Source organism: Arvicola amphibius, chromosome 10 (genome assembly GCF_903992535.2).
Source record: "Arvicola amphibius chromosome 10, mArvAmp1.2, whole genome shotgun sequence".
NCBI lineage: Eukaryota > Metazoa > Chordata > Mammalia > Rodentia > Cricetidae > Arvicola > Arvicola amphibius.
Window position 1 is genome coordinate 97,568,234 of NC_052056.1, and position 18,796 is coordinate 97,587,029.

Sequence of the window (18,796 nt, forward strand, 5' to 3'; positions counted from 1 at the left end):
GCTTTGTCTTAAAGAATTTTCTTGCCGGGCGGCGGTGGCGCACGCCTTTAATCCCAGCACTCGGGAGGCAGAGGCAGGCGGATCTCTGTGAGTTCGAGACCAGCCTGGTCTACAAGAGCTAGTTCCAGGACAGGCTCCAAAGCTACAGAGAAACCCTGTCTCGAAAAACAAATAAAAAAAAAAAAGAATTTTCTTAGACTCTATGTTCTCTCACATAGTTTTAAGATAGGGTCTAAACCACCTGATTTCAAACTTCCATCACTGCAAAGAGAAAGATCTTCTAGACTATTCTAATTGACATTTAACCACCACATTGCCGTGTTGCATATAACCAGGAAACACAAGTCCGCACCAGTCACTCGGAGAGACCAAAAGTTGGGATTTCTGCATGGCTTCCTTTCTAATCTCTCCTCCTACAAAATGTACCCTAATATAAAAATAGGCTTTAAGACTTCAGAGTCTCTTATTGGTTGTTTTTCTCTATAAAGAAATTTCAGAATGTTTTCCTGTTAACATAATCTCTTAGAATCAATTTTTAATACTGTTTTTAAGATGTTAGCACACAATTGACAAAATGTGAGTATAATCACATCTTAAAATACTTTTTTACGTTTTATTTATTTGTGTATATGTGTGTATTTGTGGAGGTCAGAGGTCAACCCATGTAGTCAGTTCTCTCTTTCCACCACAGGGTGGACTCGAACTCTGGTCATCAGGCTTGGCAACAAGCATCTTTACCTGCTGAGTTGTGCCTCCGCCCCAGATAAAGAATCATTAAATTTAAAATTCATACATTGTCAACTCTTTGGAAAACATACCAATGACAATGTCTACATTTGCATTGATTTCTGGGTCTTATTTGATCATTTTTGTAGCATGATTTGAAGATAATTTCTGAGTTAGCATAAAAAACAGCGGGTTCACTCTGACATTTTCATTTATACATACATTTCTTCATATTTCATTTATATGTACCAGTGCGCTTTGCTCATATGCACCCCTCACTATGCTCCTGTGCCCCCTCCCTGACAAGTTGCCCTCCCACCAATGGTTCCCCTTCTGCCCTCATGTCATATATATTTAAATTTAGATTCTACAGATGACAGGAAATAGGATATTTTGTCTTTCTTCTCTTCCCCCCTTATCTTCTCTTGTTCCTCTCCCTTCCCATCCCCCCCCCACGTCTTCACTCTACAAAGTCCTGTTCTATTTTCATGTCATCACACGGGTCAGCTTCAGCACATACCATGCTCACCAATGCACTGTAAGCTGTACCATGCTCATCAATGCACGGCCAGCCGTGTGCCACATCTATACAGCCATCTTGAATCACCATGGCAGAGGGACTAGACAGGAAAGAACCTCACAAGTTGTTGTGCAGCTCCTTGGCAGCCACCGATGCTAAGCCTGGCACCTGGCAGGTTTCATTTGGTAGTTTAGCAAGGCCTTGAAGCACCCGTCTTTTATCTGACTCTGTCTCCAGTGAGTGTGCCCCCATCTGCCTGTCCCACTGTTCAAAGGAAAACAAGGGTTGGCTTCTGGCAGTGCCACGCTCTTCAGAGAGAGAAACTATCACTATCTGACCATTATTGCCATGATGATCACAACATTCCCACCATCAACACCATCTTCATCATCGCCCTTATCATTATCACCTCCACCATCATCATCACCATCACCATCCTCACCATCCCCACCACCACCACCGTAACCATCACCACCATCATCACCATCCTCACCATCCTCACTACCATCACTACTATCATCATTAGCATCATCATAATTACCACCACCATCAGCACCTTTATCACAACCATCACTATCACCAGCTTTTCCATCACCTTCACCACTACCACCACCACCATCTTCACCATCATCTTCGCCATCACAATTATCACCGCAATCCCATCCTTTATCATCACACCTCTGCCACCAGTGTTGCTATTATCCCGCCTTGGGAACATACCATTTCACATACCACATGCGCTAGCACCTTCTCTTGCTTACTCTGGATCTCTTCCCCTGGAGCGAAGCACCGATAAGCCAGACTGTTATCTGTGAGGCTCATGACATGCCATTTCCCCCTAAAGGAGAAATGGCCACAGTATGCTTATGGACTACAGGAGCACAGCCCCCATCACAATGGTGTATTCCCCACTACTGTGCATGCTTTAGAGTTAACAAACAGATCCCTAGAGTGTGCTCAGAGAATTTTCTCCAGCCTCAGTTTCCCTTCTCTGTGTATAGGGTAATCACACCCCTAACTTAGAGGGTTTTAGTGAGTTCCTGGGGATGCAAACCTTCCTGCAGTGTGAGGGTTTGCTAGGAAATCAGTGCATGCGGCTTTGACAGCCAATATCCAATCAGCACAATGCTTCCACGTCCATGTCTACCTCTGCTATCTCATGCCAAGACTGAAGGAAAGAGTCATACTTTCTTTGGAATAAAGCAACAAGCCAGGCATGATAGCATATGAACACAATCCCAGGACTCAGGAGGATCACAAGTTCTAGGCAGGCCTGGTCTACACAGCAAGTATTGAGACAGCCAGGGCTGTACAATATGATCTTGTCAGCATGGAAGGATGGCTCAAGCTGTTAAAGGCTAGGCTCACAACCAAAAATATAAGATCCTGTCTTGGAACAACAGGAAGAAAGAAAAAAGGAAAGGGAAGGGAAAGGAAAGGAGGAAGGAAGGAGGGAGGGAGGGAGGGAGGGAGGGAGGGAGGGAGGAAGGAAAGGAAGGAAGGAAGGAAGGAAGGAAGGGGAGGGAAGAGGGAAAGAAAAAAAGGAAGGAGTGATCAACAATCCACACGCTCCCCTCCACTATGTCTATATCTATATTCCCTGTCACTGCTTGGCACGCACGGAAGATTCACAAACAGTACTCATTGAATGTGTGAATGAATAACTGGGTAGATGGAGAAACGAATGGGAGGATGACAGGTGAAATTTGGATGGAGAGAGAGATGCACCTATTGGATGATGGGAGAGTGTATGTGAAGAACAGATGGACGGTGACCGCTGGATCGATCACGAGTGCTAGATGATGGATGGAGATGAGTGACGGGTGGGTGAATGATTGATGGATGAACATGGATGGACAGACACATGAATGGCTCACGCTGACTTCTCTCCCCCTAACCTCAGATAAATCAGAAAACTTTGTAGCTGGAGTTTGAAATATGTGAAAGCCTTTCTTACTCCTTGGAAATAAGAAGTCACTGGAGAGGAGTAATGTTTCCTTGTGATGCCAAATGGTTAAAGGTCTCTGTTTTGCGTGACCTCAATGTTCAGATTTGGCAGCTGTCCCCCAGCTGTCCCCCTCCAGCTGTTCCTAGGAGTCAAACCTCTCTTTGTTTGCCCAGTTCTTAGCAACTGCTGCCTTTTCTGAAGGACAGCAGGAGACAGCTGTCACCCACAGGAGGAAAAGCAGAAAGGCCGGTCCTACAGGGAGACACTTGCAACACAGAAGAAGCTCACTATGTGGGTTCTGAGGGTCCTTCTTCATTTCTTACACTGCTCCTTCCACCAGGCTCTGTCACAGAGCATCCTGGGGGACTCAAAGGGCTGAAAACAAGGGTGTCTTCTAAAACAGCTCTGAATATAAATAAACATAAACCCAACAGGCACCACATTTCGGAAACCTGTCTCCATGGATGGCATTGCTGGGCAGGTGCAGATGAGGGATGTTTTTGCTACCCAAGTTGCATATGGGATGTGGTGTGGTCAGGAGGGCTGAAACTGGACTGAAAATTATTGTCTGGAATGAAAATATCTTCAATAGCGATGGCTGATGGCTGCTTCCAGGGTCAAAAGGTAATGGGGGGATGTGACAAGGTCCCCAGTGAACACAAACTGTGAGGTGGCAGCTGGCAGAGCTGGGGTCAGAGCCTTCTCCTTGCAGTCTTTGAAATTTTCCCCACGCCAACCCCCAAGATGGTTTTAGATAATGGGGTTGGGGAGATGGCTCAGTTGTTAAAATGCTAATCTCAAAAGCATGAGGATCTGAGTTGAACCCCCAGAACCCATGTAAAAAGTAAGACATGGTGGCACATGCCTCTAATTCCAATACTGAGGAGGCAGAAACTGGAGGATCCCTGGGGATCACTGGCAAACCAGTCTAGCCAAATCGGCAAGCTTCAGCTCCCAGTGAAAAACCTTGTTTCAAAAAACAAAGTAGTGGGGCCAGGAAGGTGGCTCAAGGGATAAAGGCGTTTGCTCCCAAGCCTAATGACTTCAGTTCAAACCCTGGAACATGCATGGAAGGAGAGAAATGACTCTCAAATTGCCCTCTGATTTTCACTTAATGCTTTAGCTCCTCTCTGTCTCTGTCTGTCTGTCTGTCTGTCTCTCTCTCTCTCTCTCTCTCTCTCTCTCTCTCTCTCTCTCTCTCTCTCTCTCTCTCACACACACACACACACACACACACACACACACAAAGAGGAGAAAAAGAAGAAGAAGAAACAACTAAGGTGACTGGCTCCTAAGGTTGATCCTCTGGTTTACACATGCATACACACAGACACACTTATGCACACATATGATTCTGTACATGCATACGTGTGCGCTCGCACACACACGTGTATGTATTATATACACAATCATCTTAGAAGCTAATTAAGGTCTGGCCTAGTTAGTACCACCTGGGAATACCCGACACCACAGGTAAAACAAAAAGTGAAACCTGCCTCTTGTATCCAGGCACCCACTGCACAGAGACACCTGCATAATGAATACGTAAAGGATGTGGAGGAAAAGAAGGTGGGGGCAAGTGAGGATGGGCATCAGGTGAGGACGACCAGGGCTAACACAAGGCTAGCCCACAAAGGATACAATAAAAACTGCTGGTGCAAAACAAGTCACCCTGGAGTCTGGACTCCAGTCTGCACTCCCGTTTGCACGCGCGCGCGCATAAACACACACACACACACACACACACACAGAGTTTCCCACCAAGCTGCCCATCTGCTCAGCCCATGTCAGTCTATGCACTGCCCTGCACCTCCATTCCTGTCGGGTGCTTTCCCCCAGCCCTCCATCACAAGGCCCCCTCCTGGGGAGACTGCATTTCTTCCATGGTGGCCCCACACCTTCCAATAGACTCCTGTCCTATATCTCCACCCCCATCCCTAGAGGTTTCACACTTCAAATTCTAGCAGTTTCTGCTATATTGAACAGAACATTCTCTCCTGGGGGGGGGGGGAGCCCTGAGACGCCGGAGGTAAACCAAATGCATGTCCGAGAAAGCAAAAACTTCTGAGGTTCTCGAGCCCCCTTCCCAGCTTTATGGACAGAGTTAACTGCCATGGAAGGGGGCTGACCAGCGGACTGCCGAGAGTAGGCTCTTAGACCTATTGAGCTGCCTGCAAATGCTTCAGAGAGCTCCAGGGTTGCTGCTTCCATAAGTGTCCCCCAGGTTAGGGTGGACTTTTCAGCTGCTTCTGACTCAGTCCTGCTCCTGTAAGTGACCTGCCATCCATACTCCTGTCGGGAACCCCAATTTAAAAAAATTCATTGGTTTACCAAGTTGACTTTGGTAGAGCCTTTACTTTGGTCTATTGTGGGTTACCTATCTGGAGTGTGTTGAAAAGTCTCATGTGCCAGGCGGTGGTGGCATATGCCTTTAATCCCAGCATTTGGGAGGCTGAGTCAGAATGTCAGTGAGTTTGAGGCCAGCCTAGTCTACAAAGTTGGGTTCCAGGACAGCCAGGACTGTTACACAGAGAAACCTTGTCTCAAAAATCCAAAAGAAAAGAAGAGGAGAGGGGAGGGGAGGGGAGAGAAAGGGAAGGGGAGGGGAGAGAAAGGGAAGGGGAGGGAAGGGAAGGGAAGGGAAGGGAAGGGAAGGGAAGGGAAGGGAAGGGAAGGGAAGGGAAGGGAAGGGAAGGGAAGGAAAGGAGAGTCAAATCTCACATAACAAAGTCAGGAGTAGAGGAGACAGTCACATCCAAGATGCCACATAGATGGAGTACAAAACCTTTGACCCAGGGTCGCTAAAGACTCCACGTTTGTCACAGCTGTGGGTCTCTAGACAGAGGGATGTCAGGTCTCTGGGTACCATGTGAGGACTAAGCTACTAGCAGGAGAGGTGGGTAATGATCCAACAGCTCACAGGCCAGTAGCTGGCCTCACAAACAGTATGGGAAGTGTCAGCCCAGGGTACCCTCGGGGAGATGTGTAAGACACACAGGAGGCGTGGCTCCAGTCCCAAGGAAACTATAAAGCCTCCAAGGGCTCTTACCTCCTCTGACCTGGTTTCCCTGTCTGATAAAGGGAAGTGGGCTCATCCACATGAACAGTGTGAGGCAGGGCTCACACTGCATCCTGCTATGCAGCAAATATCCCCCTCAAACTTTCTCACCCTGGAGTGAGGCTCTTTAAGACTTAGGAACGTAAAACAACTTATAAATCTCAGAAAGTCCCTGAAATTTACAAGGTTCAGAAAGCCTTGGAGGAGGGAGTCGCCTTAAGCAATAAAACTTGCTCTGGAGAAAGGAGACTGACTTGTGTGTCCAGCTACCTGAAAATTACTCAGAGAGCTCCAGAGCTGTAGCTTTCAAGAGCTGTCACACAGGCTAAGGTGGACTTGCTTTGAGTGGTCCCTGGCCCTGTCCGTATCCCCTCACCCACAATCCTGCAAGTGACCCCAATAAACTCATTGGTTCACAAAGCTGAATTCTGATGTAATCATTTGTTAGCTTTGTCATTGGCTGCCCATCTTAGAGTAGATGTTGTGTTTATTACCCAGAAAGATCACACAACAATCCACAGTCAGGAACAGAGATGGGGGCTAGTGTTCAGCTCATTTTTTTTCCTTTTTATCCAGTCCAGGACTTCAGCCTAGGGGATGATGCCGCCCATATCCAGGGTGGGACTTCTCACTTCAGTTAACCTAATCTAGAAACTCCATCACAGACATGCCCAGAGATTTGCTCCCTAGTGATTCCCGATCCTCTCAAGTTGGCACTCAATATTAGCTATCATAAGTGCCAAACAGACAAAGCCACAGGCAAGAGCCACAGCAAGCATGGAGGGCCATGGCCAGGAAGAGCACCAGAGCCCCACACTGTCATTTCCAAACTCTGAGTTAAAGCCATTCTGGGGTCCTTTCCAGACGAAATCTGCACAGACATGAAACTATCTTGTGGTTGCAAAGCACTCCATCTGCCACCATCATGAGACCGCCCACTTTGTAGAAAATTCTAGACACAAGGAAAACTACTCTTCTCTTAAAGGCTGGTCATGTAGGCAGCTCAGGGCAGCCTGCTTCATCTCTGTGCTAAATGGCACTATTAACATTCTAGCCTCAAGGAAAACACTGGTAGGCTCTTCAAGATAATGAACACCCATTACAGAGCCACAAGGTCCAGGCATCCCAGCTATCTGGGAGTCTGAGGCAGCAGGACAGAAAGTTTAAGGTCTGCCTAGACTACAGAGTAAAGACCTACCTGGGAAACTTGGCAAGACGTTGCCTTAAAAAAAAGAGGGATAAAGATGCATCATAGAAGTCTATTCTATTCTAGTGCCTGCCTTGAATCCCCCAGTGAGGGGCTGGGATGTGGCTCAGTGGTAGAGCCCCTGCCTAGACTCCCCCAGTGTGGGGCTGGGGTGTGACTCAGTGGTAGAGCCCCTACCTAGAATCCCCCAGTGAGGGGCTGGGGTGTGGCTCAGTGATAGAGCACCTGCCTAGAATCCCCCAGTGAGGGACTGGGGTGTGGCTCAGTGATAGAACCCCTGCCTAGAATCCCCCAGTGAAGGGCTGGGTGGATAGAGCACCTGCCTAGAATCCCCCAGTGAGGAGCTGGGGTGTGGCTCACTGGTAGAGCCCCTGCCTAGAAACCCCCAGTGAGAGGCTGGGGTGTGGCTCAGTGGTAAAGCACCTGCCTAGAATTCCCCAGTGAGGGGCTGGGGTGTGGCTCAGCAGTAGAGTACTCACCTAACATGTACAGACCCTAGGTTCAATCCCCAATGCTTCAAAACAGAAAAAGAAGGAAGGATAGGAGGAAGAAAGCAAGGAAGGAAGGAAGGAAGGAAGGAAGGAAGGAAGGAAGGAAGGAAGGAAGGGGGAGAAAGAGAAAGAGAGAAAGAGAGAAAGAAAGAAAGAAAGAAAGAAAGAAAGAAAGAAAGAAAGAAAGAAAGAAAGAAAGAAAGAAAGAAAGAAAGAAAGAAAATAAAGCCAGTATCATTAAAGGCAAGCTTCCAATTTCAGATTCTAAGTTCCCATCCAAGTCCCTGGATACAGCCAAAGACTCACTCAAACCTCAGCCCAGAGCAAACCTGGCTTTATGAAGAAGAAAACTGAATCTGTTTCTGCAGGCCAGTAAGCTTCTCTTCAAATGAGGCCTCGTATTTTTACAAAAATGCTAATTTTGTTTTTCAACACTGCCTGAAAGGGAAGCACAGAGCCTCAAAGCCCTTGCCAGGCTGGAGAGGAGGAAGGGGGTCGCGAAAGCTCCCAGCAGCGGGAGCCAGCTTCCTTGGCTGCATATGACTCGGCAGACAGCGTGTTTTTCCCATCACCTGAGGCCCAGAGCCAATTTGTGCAAAAACAAGCTTCAGCGATAGGCGGGTGGGAGGAAGCGAGACCACACAGATAACAGGAGACAGCTGTGGGAGCCACGCTCAGGCCAGAGGCCGGAGTTTTAATTAGAGCAGCAGAAAACGGAGCTACTGGGTGAGGCACCTGGGCACCCTTCTGTTGGCTCAGGTAATGAGGCCCTAGCCGGGGGCACAACACATGCTGCAAACACGCAATGCTTCCTAATTACCTCACTGCCTGGCCCTGAGGGCTCAGTCATGCTCCCTCTTGGGGCATCCTATCAAGCACCTGGGAAGAGACAGGATGGAGCCCCAAGGGCCTCCACCTCCTTCCCAGAGCATCTCAGGGCTTCTGAGTACCATGGAAGTTGTGTTCTGAGGATGCTGGGACTCCAGCCAAGCAGTAACTATCCCACTTCACTGGGAGGTGTGAGGGCCTGCCTAGCTTCTGATGGAAACACTCAGCAAAAAGATGCATTTGCTGCCACCCTGGGGTACTTGTCAGGAGCATCTTAACTCTGCAAGGGGTTGGTATTGGGGAGATGACATCCTGGCTCAAGCCCCAACTTGGACACTTGATGCTGAGCCTGGGGCAAAGGGCAAGGGCCTTCCCTAGACTGGGCCCTGGAGTGTTCTTCTGTATATAATATCCTCTGGAGACCTTCCTTCTGAGTATGGGAGTCTCAAAGACCACAGCATCCTACCAGGTAACTGAGGTCCAGGAGAGGGCAGCAAGTGACTTCCGAAGTCATCTCAAGATGACACCAGCACTTTCCCGAGTGCTGAGTCACGATGGGGACTTGCTGCGGGTGCATTTGGCAGCAGAGCCAGGCTCTGAGGAACAAAGAGAAACTCTAGGGGGAAGCCCACAAATGGTTGCCATGGCCACCCAGCCAAGGACCGAGAGAAGACTGAGGGCAGCATCACAACGGTGACGTGATGGTGGCGATGGTGGTGGTACTTGGTGTGATGGTAATGGTTTGATAGTCTAATGGTAACAAATGACGGTGGTGGTGATGGAGAGATGGCTTAGCTGTAAGAGTGGATACTACTCTTGCAGAGGACAAGAGTTTGATTCCCAACACCCACGTTGGGTGGCTCACAACTGCCTCGAACTCCAGCTCAAGAGGATCCAAGGCCTCTGACCTTCCTGTGCACACACCCACATGTACACACTTAATTAAAAATTTAGAAGAAAATTTAAAAATTTAAAGTTGGCGGTGATATTTGTGGTGATGGTGGTGATGGTGGCAATGGTGATGATAGTGATGGCAGTCGTGGTGATGATAATGTTAGGGTGGTGGTAGTGATGATGCTGCTGAGGATGAGGGTGGCGATGGTGACAATAATACAGACGTAGACTTTGCTGCTACACCCTTATAGAAATTCTCGTAGTAGGTCTTATTACCCTCATTTGACATCCAATCCCAGAGAATGTCATCAAAGTCACAATGTGCACAACTCGCTCTAAAGACATTTTAACACATCTGAAGTTGTAGCTAAGTGTAGTGCAGGAATACAAGGGAGCTCTAGCCCAGCACCATTATTAGGGCCTCTCCCAGGCCCCCAACACCCACCAGGGCAGAGCCAGTTCCCTGCATATGGAAGTCACCCCAGGATACAGAGACCCCAAGTACAGAGTATTCTGGGGTTGCTCCCAGCAGTAGGGAACAGCTCCCTTGGCTGCATATACCCAGGCTGCTCAATGTCCTCATCCCTATTCTGCTGGGGGAAGGAGAGGAGGATATGATGTTATCACCGGGGTGACAACACACTGGAACGCTGACTGTTTCTGATGTGTAGTGTTGTCTTCAGCAAAGGACAAGAAAGAAAACTGAAGCCGCAAGTTCACACCCTGTGCAAAAGCCCACAGACAGCCTTCCACAGGAGCCGACGAGAAACACAACTGTCCTGGAACTTATCAACTGAGCATCAGCGTATGTGTGTGCATGTGTGTGCACACATGCACACATACATGTGCAGGTGCATCTGTATGGGTACACAGGGGTATGCATGTGTCTGGAGACCCACAGCGACTTCAGCTCTTGTTCCTCAGCTTCTGTCCATCTTGTTTTTCTGTCTGGCTTGGGGCCAACCAAGTAGAACAGGCTGACCAGCAGTCCCAAAGACCCACCTGTGCCTACCTCTTGCCTCTGTTGGGAGATATGTGCCACCATGCCCCCGTTTTTTATGTGGGTTCTAGGGATTGAACTCAGAAGCCTTTTACCAACTGAGCCATCTCCCCAGTCCTATAACCCTCTTCTAAATAAAAGGATTTAATTGGGTATTATCTTTCCCCTTTCCAAACTTGAGTGTCTCTGATACAGCTTAGAAAAACTCCAGGATAAACTGACAAGAGCAAAATTACTCAGCCCATGACAATGAGCTTGTCATGACCCTGGATTTGGAGGGAGAGGCCATCAGGAAACGAGGCACACTTACGCTGCAAGGCATTGTTCACTTTATTCCACTCACATGGGGAGAATGGAGGGAGGGATGCCGAAGCCAGGGCTCAACGCCTACAGACTTGGAACTCTGCCCTTGCCAAACCACAGTGAGCCAGACAGAGCCGCTAAGCCTGGTTTTAAGAAGACAGGGGAAGGCAGTTCTGGGAGCTTCACAGAGCAGCATCATGTGAGAGATTCGGGAGTGGAAGCCTCCCTGCCTGCTCCCTTAGGACCACTTCCTGGATCCAGCTCCATGGCCAGGAACCAGAGTCTACTGTGTGCATATGAAAAGTGAGTTTTCCTCTGTGGAAAACAACAGACCCAGAGCAGACACACATCCCATGTGACTCGCTCCTTCCACGGCCAGCTCTGCAAAGAGGTATCATTAAGCCAGCCATCTGCTTCCTCCACTTCTTGGCCACTTGGCCGGAGATCTCACAATTCTAGAGTGTTATTAGTGACCTGCCTCTGCTATAAATGACCAGACAGAGCAGGAACTTGCTGCCTACAATCATATATCACGGAGCAGTGCTAGGAAGGCCAATCCAGCTGAAATCAACTATATACCTATACCATGTCCACAAAAGAGTGAATTAGGTCAGATGTGGTATCCTTACCTACAATTCCAGCTGTGCGGAAGCTGAGGCAGGAGGATAACAAGTTCAAGGCTTACCTGAGCTGCATAATGAGACCTTGTCTCAACAAGGCAGAAAGGGGCAGAGGAGATTGTCCAGTGGATAAAGTGCTTGATGTAGAAGCACAAGGACCTGAGTTCAAACCACGGAACCCTTAAAAATACCTGGATTTCTTTAATCCCAGCACTCAAGAGGCAGAGGCAGGCAGATCTCTGTGAGTTCGAGGCCAGCCTGGTCTACAAGAGCTAGTTCCAGGACAGGCTTCAAAGCTACAGAGAAACCCTGTCTCAAAACAAACAAACAAACAAAATACCTGGATTCAAACAGGGATAAGTCCCCAAGGCCCCACTTCTAGATGAAGAACCATAGTACATGGTAGCTGAGAGAGGGGGAATCAGTCTTCCCTGAGGAGGGGTCCCCTGATAGGCCATCCAGTCACAAGTGGACAGCCCTAAACACATATGAGTAACACTGAACGAACTCCGTAGGGTGTGCATGTATGCATGTGTGCGTGTGTGTGTATGCATGTGTGTGTGTGCATGTGTGCGTGTGTGAAATAAATACAGAAGGAATGCCAGGGGGAGTTGGGGAGAGGGAGTTGGAGGGGGAAGAAGGAGTATAAATGATGTAAATATAGTTTACTCATGTATGGAATTCTAAAAATATATTAAAAATTTAAATCAAATCACACACTTATAATCCCAGTCCTTAGGAGGCAAAGAGAATGGACTCTGAGGTTCACTGCCCCCACTGAGGCTCGCTGACTGTCCAGCCTAGACAACTGGGTGAGTTCTAGGCCAATGAGAGACCCTGCCTTAGAAAATCAAGGTATATAGTGCTTGAGGATGATAGCCTAGACTGACCTCTGACCTCTCCATGCACATACCCATATAGGTATGTGTATACACACACTTGCACACACACAAGAACATGTCCTGTACATACACAGAAAGTGGAGGACAGAAGAGGCAGCCTGTTTGTGTTGCAATCCACCATGGGACAGGTGAGTTCCTATCTAAGGAGCAGAAGGGGGCCACAGGGGCGCCCATGAAGATCCACCCAGAGTCAAGCAATGGTCCTAGGGCATTCTGCAGAAAGTCACCTTTCACTTTGAACCCTTCTCTCTGCACCTGCTGAGGTTTGGACTGTGTGAATGCTACACTCATTCAAAGTCAAGTTTCAAATGGCAGTGGAAATGGACACATGAGCTCAAGTTAGAACAGGGACAAACCTGGGGAAACAGCTCAGTCAGTAAAGGGCTTGCCCCACGAAGTCTGAGCTCAGTCCCTAGCACTGAAGTAAGGAGCCAGTAATGACAGCACATGCTTGTAATCCCGGCGCTTTGGAAACGGAGACAGGTGGATCCCTAAGACTCACTGGCTGGACAGCCTATTCAAATCATTAAGTTCCAGGTTCAGAAGAGGCTGGGTTCCGAAGCACACGATGGATGGATGGTAAGGAATGACCCCAAGGCTAACCTCTGGTGCACACATGCAGGCGGGGTGGGGGAGGGTAGAATATTTCAATCAACTGCTTACTCCTGGTAACCAGAGCCATTTCCCCCAAAAAAAGTACTGCTACCAGCTGGACAAGGGAATCCTGTGACCACCATGGCCAATTACCATGAACTGGCATCTAAATTCAGAATTGCTTTTCTCAGCACTTCCAAAAACTCAGAATCAAGAGGTGGAATCAAGGTGTCCAGACTGTACCCCTCTGAAGCTCTAAGAGAGGCCCTTCCTGCTTCTTAGGGTCCCGTGATGCTAGTAGCATCCCTTTCTGCTCACCACAACACTCCATCTCCAGTTCTGTGGCAGGGAGCCTCCGCATGTGTCCCAATCTTCCCTCACCCCATCCTCGCAAGGGCACATATGCCACTTAGAGTCCCCTAGACAATCCAAGGTCATGCCCACCCGTATCCTCAAGTGTGGGAGAAAGCAGTCCTCAGAGCCCAACACCCACCATTTCTATCACATTGTCTGTGCCTGCACGCAAGTGCCAATCATGACCTTGCCTGTGGACTGATGATGTTCCCCCTTTGAAAAAGAGGGGGTGGTACAGGTCACTGGACCCTCATCTGAGATTCCAGCTATTCCTCTGTGTGCCATTTGCCCTCATTGCATGTGGCCTTTGGGAGGACAGGGGTGCTAGGATAGATAGCCTGGGGAAGGTTAACTGAGGGGCTCTTCCACCCATGCTCTGTAAGCCCAATGAGCTCACTGAATGCCCAGGGGAGCTTTGGTGAACTTGGACTTTGTCGCTAGAACCTTAACAGAAGCAGGTAGATGACATTTATGTGTTCCTAGGGAAGGAATTCTCTCAACATCAAATTAATCGCATCTGATGTTCTTCTGTGCCACACGAAGGAGCATTCTCAGGTCCCAGGGATTGGCTCATGTATACCTTTGGGGGGGGGGCCTTATTCCTTGCCAAACCAGGGAGGGCCATACTGGCTACTTTTCCAGCACTATCAAAACAACTTAAGAGAAGCAACTTAAGAGAGAAGTCTTTAATTTCGGCTCACAGTCAAAGGAAGTCAGCTCCCTGTGGCAAGGGAGACGGGATGACCTGGGTGACTCTGACAGAGGTGGGAGCTGGTGGTTAACATGTTCACATGTTGGTAAATCAGAAATCAGAGAGCATGAGCCAAAAGTAAGGGAAAGCTATACCCCCTCCCCAGAGACCCTCCTCTGACAACCATGCCCCAGGTCTCGTGGCTTCTTCAAACCCCTACAATACCAACTCCAGCTGAAGATCAAGAGTTCAAACATGTGAGAGCTGGCAAGGTGGTTCAGCAGTAAAGGGGCTTGCTGTGAAGCCTAGTGACCTGAGTTCAATTCCCAGGACTCACAGAGTGGAAGGAGAGAAACAATTCCTGAAAGCTGTACTCTTACATATGTGCACACCCTCCTCCACACACAGACAGACAGACAGACAGATGATAGATAGATAGATAGATAGATAGATAGATAGATAGATAGATGATCGATACATAGATAGATAGATAGATAGATAGATAGATAGATGATCAATAGATGGATGGATGGATAGATAGATAGATAGATAGATAGATAGATAGATAGATAGATAGATGAACGGACAGACAGACTGATGGACGGACAGATAAATATGAACACTGAATAAAAATGCAAACAAAAGTTGGGACACCTAGCCGGGCGGTGGTGGCGCACGCCTTTAATCCCAGCACTCGGGAGGCAGAGGCAGGCGAATCTCTGTGAGTTCGAGACCAGCCTGGTCTACAAGAGCTAGTTCCAGGACAGGCTCTAAAGCTGCAGAGAAACCCTGTCTCGAAAAAACAAAAACAAAAACAAAAAAAAAACAAAAACAAAAAAAAAAAGTTGGGACACCTAAGCTTGTAGGATACATTTCACATTCAAATGCTAACAAAGAAGAGTCACACTGGCCTCCTACATTGGTTGATGTAGACAGAAAAAAAACCAAAACACATATTTTTGAGATGGGTTTCATGTCATCTAGACTGGCTTCGGGCTAGCTGTGCAGCTGAAAACATGCCTTGAACTTCTGATCCTCCTACCTCCACCTTCCGAGTGTCAGGAGGACAGGTGGGTACCATGCCTTGTTTCTGTGAAGCCTCACACTTACACGGCAAGTACTCTATTCATCAAACCGTCTCCCTACCTCCTGCTCTTGCTTTTTGAGACAGGCTCTTGCTCATGTCGATCTGGATGGCCTTGAACTCACAGCAAGCCTCCTGCCTCAGCCTCTCGAGTGTTGAGATTACAGGCATACACAACCACACCCAGATAAAACTTTCTGGGTTTTCTAATCATTTATACAGTGAACTTCCCAAACACAGCCCTAGAGCCCTTCCTGGCCCCCAGGTTTCTCTCAATGAAATAACAACTTCCCTCCTACTCTGCTGCTCTGATTGTTTCAGAGAAGACAAGGCCTACACCGGCATATGGAAGATGCTGGAAGATTCAGCCACATGATCAGAGCAAAAGGCAGTATTACTGTATCTTACTACAAGCTGGGGTGTGCAGAAGCTGTGAACTCCGACCCAGCACCAGGGACATGACTCCTGTACTGGTCCAGATGAGCACACACCTATGTACTATAGAAACTGCTCCTTCCTCAGAAGCTCAGAGGAAGCAATCAATAACCTGCCTCTCCCCAAAGCCACCATCCCCATGGCTCCCAGCATGACTCAGCCAGAAGGGCGAGTGTGTAAACCCAGGCACGTGAGTGTGTAAACCGGGCACGCCTACCTCCGCTCGTTGTCATCCAGGTGTGAGAAGAGCACATTCTTGGAAATGGCCTTAGCCAGGGCAGTCATGGTCTTATAGTCCTTGGGAATGACCTGGGGAGAAGTCAAGGAACAGACCATTTAGCCTCAGGGACAGAGCTAGCATCCCAAACTTCTGCTAGAAACTAAGGAATAATCCATCCTGGAGCCCCTATCCTGCCATCCTCATGAGACTAGGATCCGGCCATGCTAAAAGAACAGTAAGGCATGTCGCATGTGTTTCACTTTAAATAAAATTATTTACATTTATTTATATATTGGGGCTTGGTTCATGTGCCATAGTGTTCATACGGCAGTCAAATATCAACCTGCCAGAAGGCAGTTCTCTCTTTCCACCATGTGGATTCTAAATATCCAATTTAAGTCATTAGGTTCAGTAGCAAGCACGTTTATCTGCTGAGCCATCTTGCCAGTCAACCTTTAGAAAAATTTTAAATAAATAAAAAGCAAGAAAACTACAGCGACCCAGGAAGAGGCTTGGGAAAAGTCTAATCTTTAGATTTTGGAACTGTTTGGGCACTGTGGCTCTTTAGAACTTCACAGCCAGCCTAGAAGGTGCCAGAAGACACGTAGTACCTTTTGTTGTTTTTTTTTTTTATCTCACTGAATTTGTAGAAAGATCATCAGTTGTTTAAATATTATAAAGCTGGGAGTGTAGTAATATAGCGCTTGCCTAGAATCCCCCAGTGAGGAGCTGGGGTGTGGCTCAGTGGTAGAGCCCCTGTCTAGAATCCCCCAGTGAGGGGCTGGGGTGTGGCTCAGTGGTAGAGCCCCTGCCTAGAATCCCCCAGTGAGGGGCTGGGGTGTGGCTCAGTGGTAGAGCCCCTGCCTAGAATCCCTCAGTGAGGGGCTGGGGTGTGGCTCAGTGGTAGAGCACAGGCCTAGAACCCCCCAGTGAGAGGTTACAGTGTGGCATAGTGGTAGAGCATCTGGGCAGATTCTCTACCACTAAACCACACGCCCCCAGTCCCTCACTGTAGGGTTCTGGGCAAACACTCTATACTGTGCCATGACCCTCACCCATTGAGCTGTGGAAGCCATACTGGATCCATGATGGATAAGTTGCATCCATGGTTTAATCTGATCTCTAGCTTTCTTAGATGACCTTCTCCTGTTCCAGGACCTTGTCAGGTAACATTCAGTACCTCTCCCCTTGGTCTCCTCTGATCTGTGACATCTCACTGTTCTCTGCTTTCGACAGCCCTGGAACTGGGCACCACATGGCACTCTCTGCCTGTGGCCCTGGACTATGGAATGATCTGAAGCTTTGTTGGTTTTTTTTTGTTTTTTTTTTTTTTGTTTTTTCGAGACAGGGTTTCTCTGTGGCTTTGGAGCCTGTCCTGGAACTAGCTCTTGTAGACCAGGCTGGTCTCGAACTCACAGAGATTCGCCTGCCTCTGCCTCCCGAGTGCTGGGATTAAAGGCGTGCGCCACCACCGCCCGGCTCCGATCTGAAGCTTTGTACACAGTCAAACTTTAGCTCTATGAGTGGGGAAGAAGACCACAGAGCGGAAGTGCCCTGAAGACTATCGTTTGTTCTGATCATCTGTGTAGCCCAGGCTGGCCTGCACCGCAGGCACGCATCACCATACCCAGCAGCTTCCAGATGGATTTTACCATAACGCCAATATTAGTTTTTATCCTCCACTCATACAGTATTAAATCCTGGGACAAAGGCAGCATGGGGTGGGTATGTGGAGGCTGCAGGGTTTCTGTTTCTCAAGATGAGAAACATGTTTGCTGATGAATGTGATATCTACACAGCGCTGTGAGCGATCAACACTACCCAGCTAGGCAACTGAAAATGACTAAAACAGTACAATACGCTGGGCTGTGTCTCCCAAATTCCCGCCTGGGACCCCTGAAGCACCGTTGCGGTGGGATTTGCAGGCCAGGCCTGTGTGGGAAGTTTGGGTTGGTAAGGTGTAAGTGTGGAATCTACTTAAGCCTCGTAACTTAGTGCCCTTAATGGAGACTAAGAGGTACGTAGCAGGTCAGAACTACAAACCTGTCTTGTTCTAGAGAACCCATCCCTCTTCTCCCCAAGATCGTTCAAGTCTTAAAACCACAGGGAGCTGCTGAGACACCCACACCTGCCAGAAAAGCCACACAAACACTACTTAGTTCTTAGTGGCAATGGTGACAGTAATCCTACACATCATCAAGTCTCCCATCCCATGGGGCCGCATGGTCTACGCAGACAGGGCTGACAGGGACATCCCAGGCGTGTGTGGAAACACAATGGGGTTCTTTACCTTCCTCACATAGGAGACAGCATCTTCCTCCGTGTAAACCTCAGCACTCACACCACCCCGCCGGCGGCGCGCCTTTACCACAGGGTTCGGGGGTGATGGGGAGATCTCCTCATCATGGGAATCAGACTGTGAGTTTGACTTCTGCCGAGCCAGGATCTGTCTGTTTTCCTCCTGTGAGAGAAGAAAGGGAAGGTGAGAAATTGGCTGTCATCTGAGTGTGGTGACTGAGGCCATCATCCCAGCCGCTCAGGAGGCTGATGCAGGAGGATTCTCAAGGCCAGCCTGGACCGAAAGTGAGATCCTTGTCTCAAAAAGTCAGAAGAGATCTGGGGATGTAGTTCAATGGTAGAACAATACCTGCCTAGAATCCCCCAATGAGGGGCTGGGGTATGACTCAGTAACAGAGTTCTTGTCTAGAATTCCCCAGTGAGGGGCTGGGGGCGTGACTCAGTGGAAGAGCACCTACCTACAATCCCCAATGAGGGGCTAGGGTCATAGTTCTACACTAGAGCACTGGCTTAGCATGTCCAAGGCCCTTTACCCATTATCTCCAAGAAAAGAAGACAAGACCATGCCAAGGAGCAGCTGTCAGAGCAAAGCCTCGCCTGAGAGTCCTGCTCATGGAGTCAGG

The 18,796-nt window shown here is 48.5% G+C and overlaps 1 protein-coding gene across 1 annotated transcript in view; it reads right to left on the reverse strand.

Annotated features, from left to right (window-relative positions):
• Prkar1b (protein kinase cAMP-dependent type I regulatory subunit beta) overlaps nt 1-18,796 on the reverse strand; it is a 114,052-nt gene that overhangs the window by 78,599 nt on the left and 16,657 nt on the right. The window contains exons 2-3 of the mRNA XM_038346098.1: nt 18,166-18,336; nt 15,873-15,964 (exon numbers count right to left, since the gene is read on the reverse strand). Coding sequence (XP_038202026.1) covers nt 15,873-15,964; nt 18,166-18,336 — 263 coding nt within the window. The remainder of the gene's footprint in view (nt 1-15,872; nt 15,965-18,165; nt 18,337-18,796) is intronic.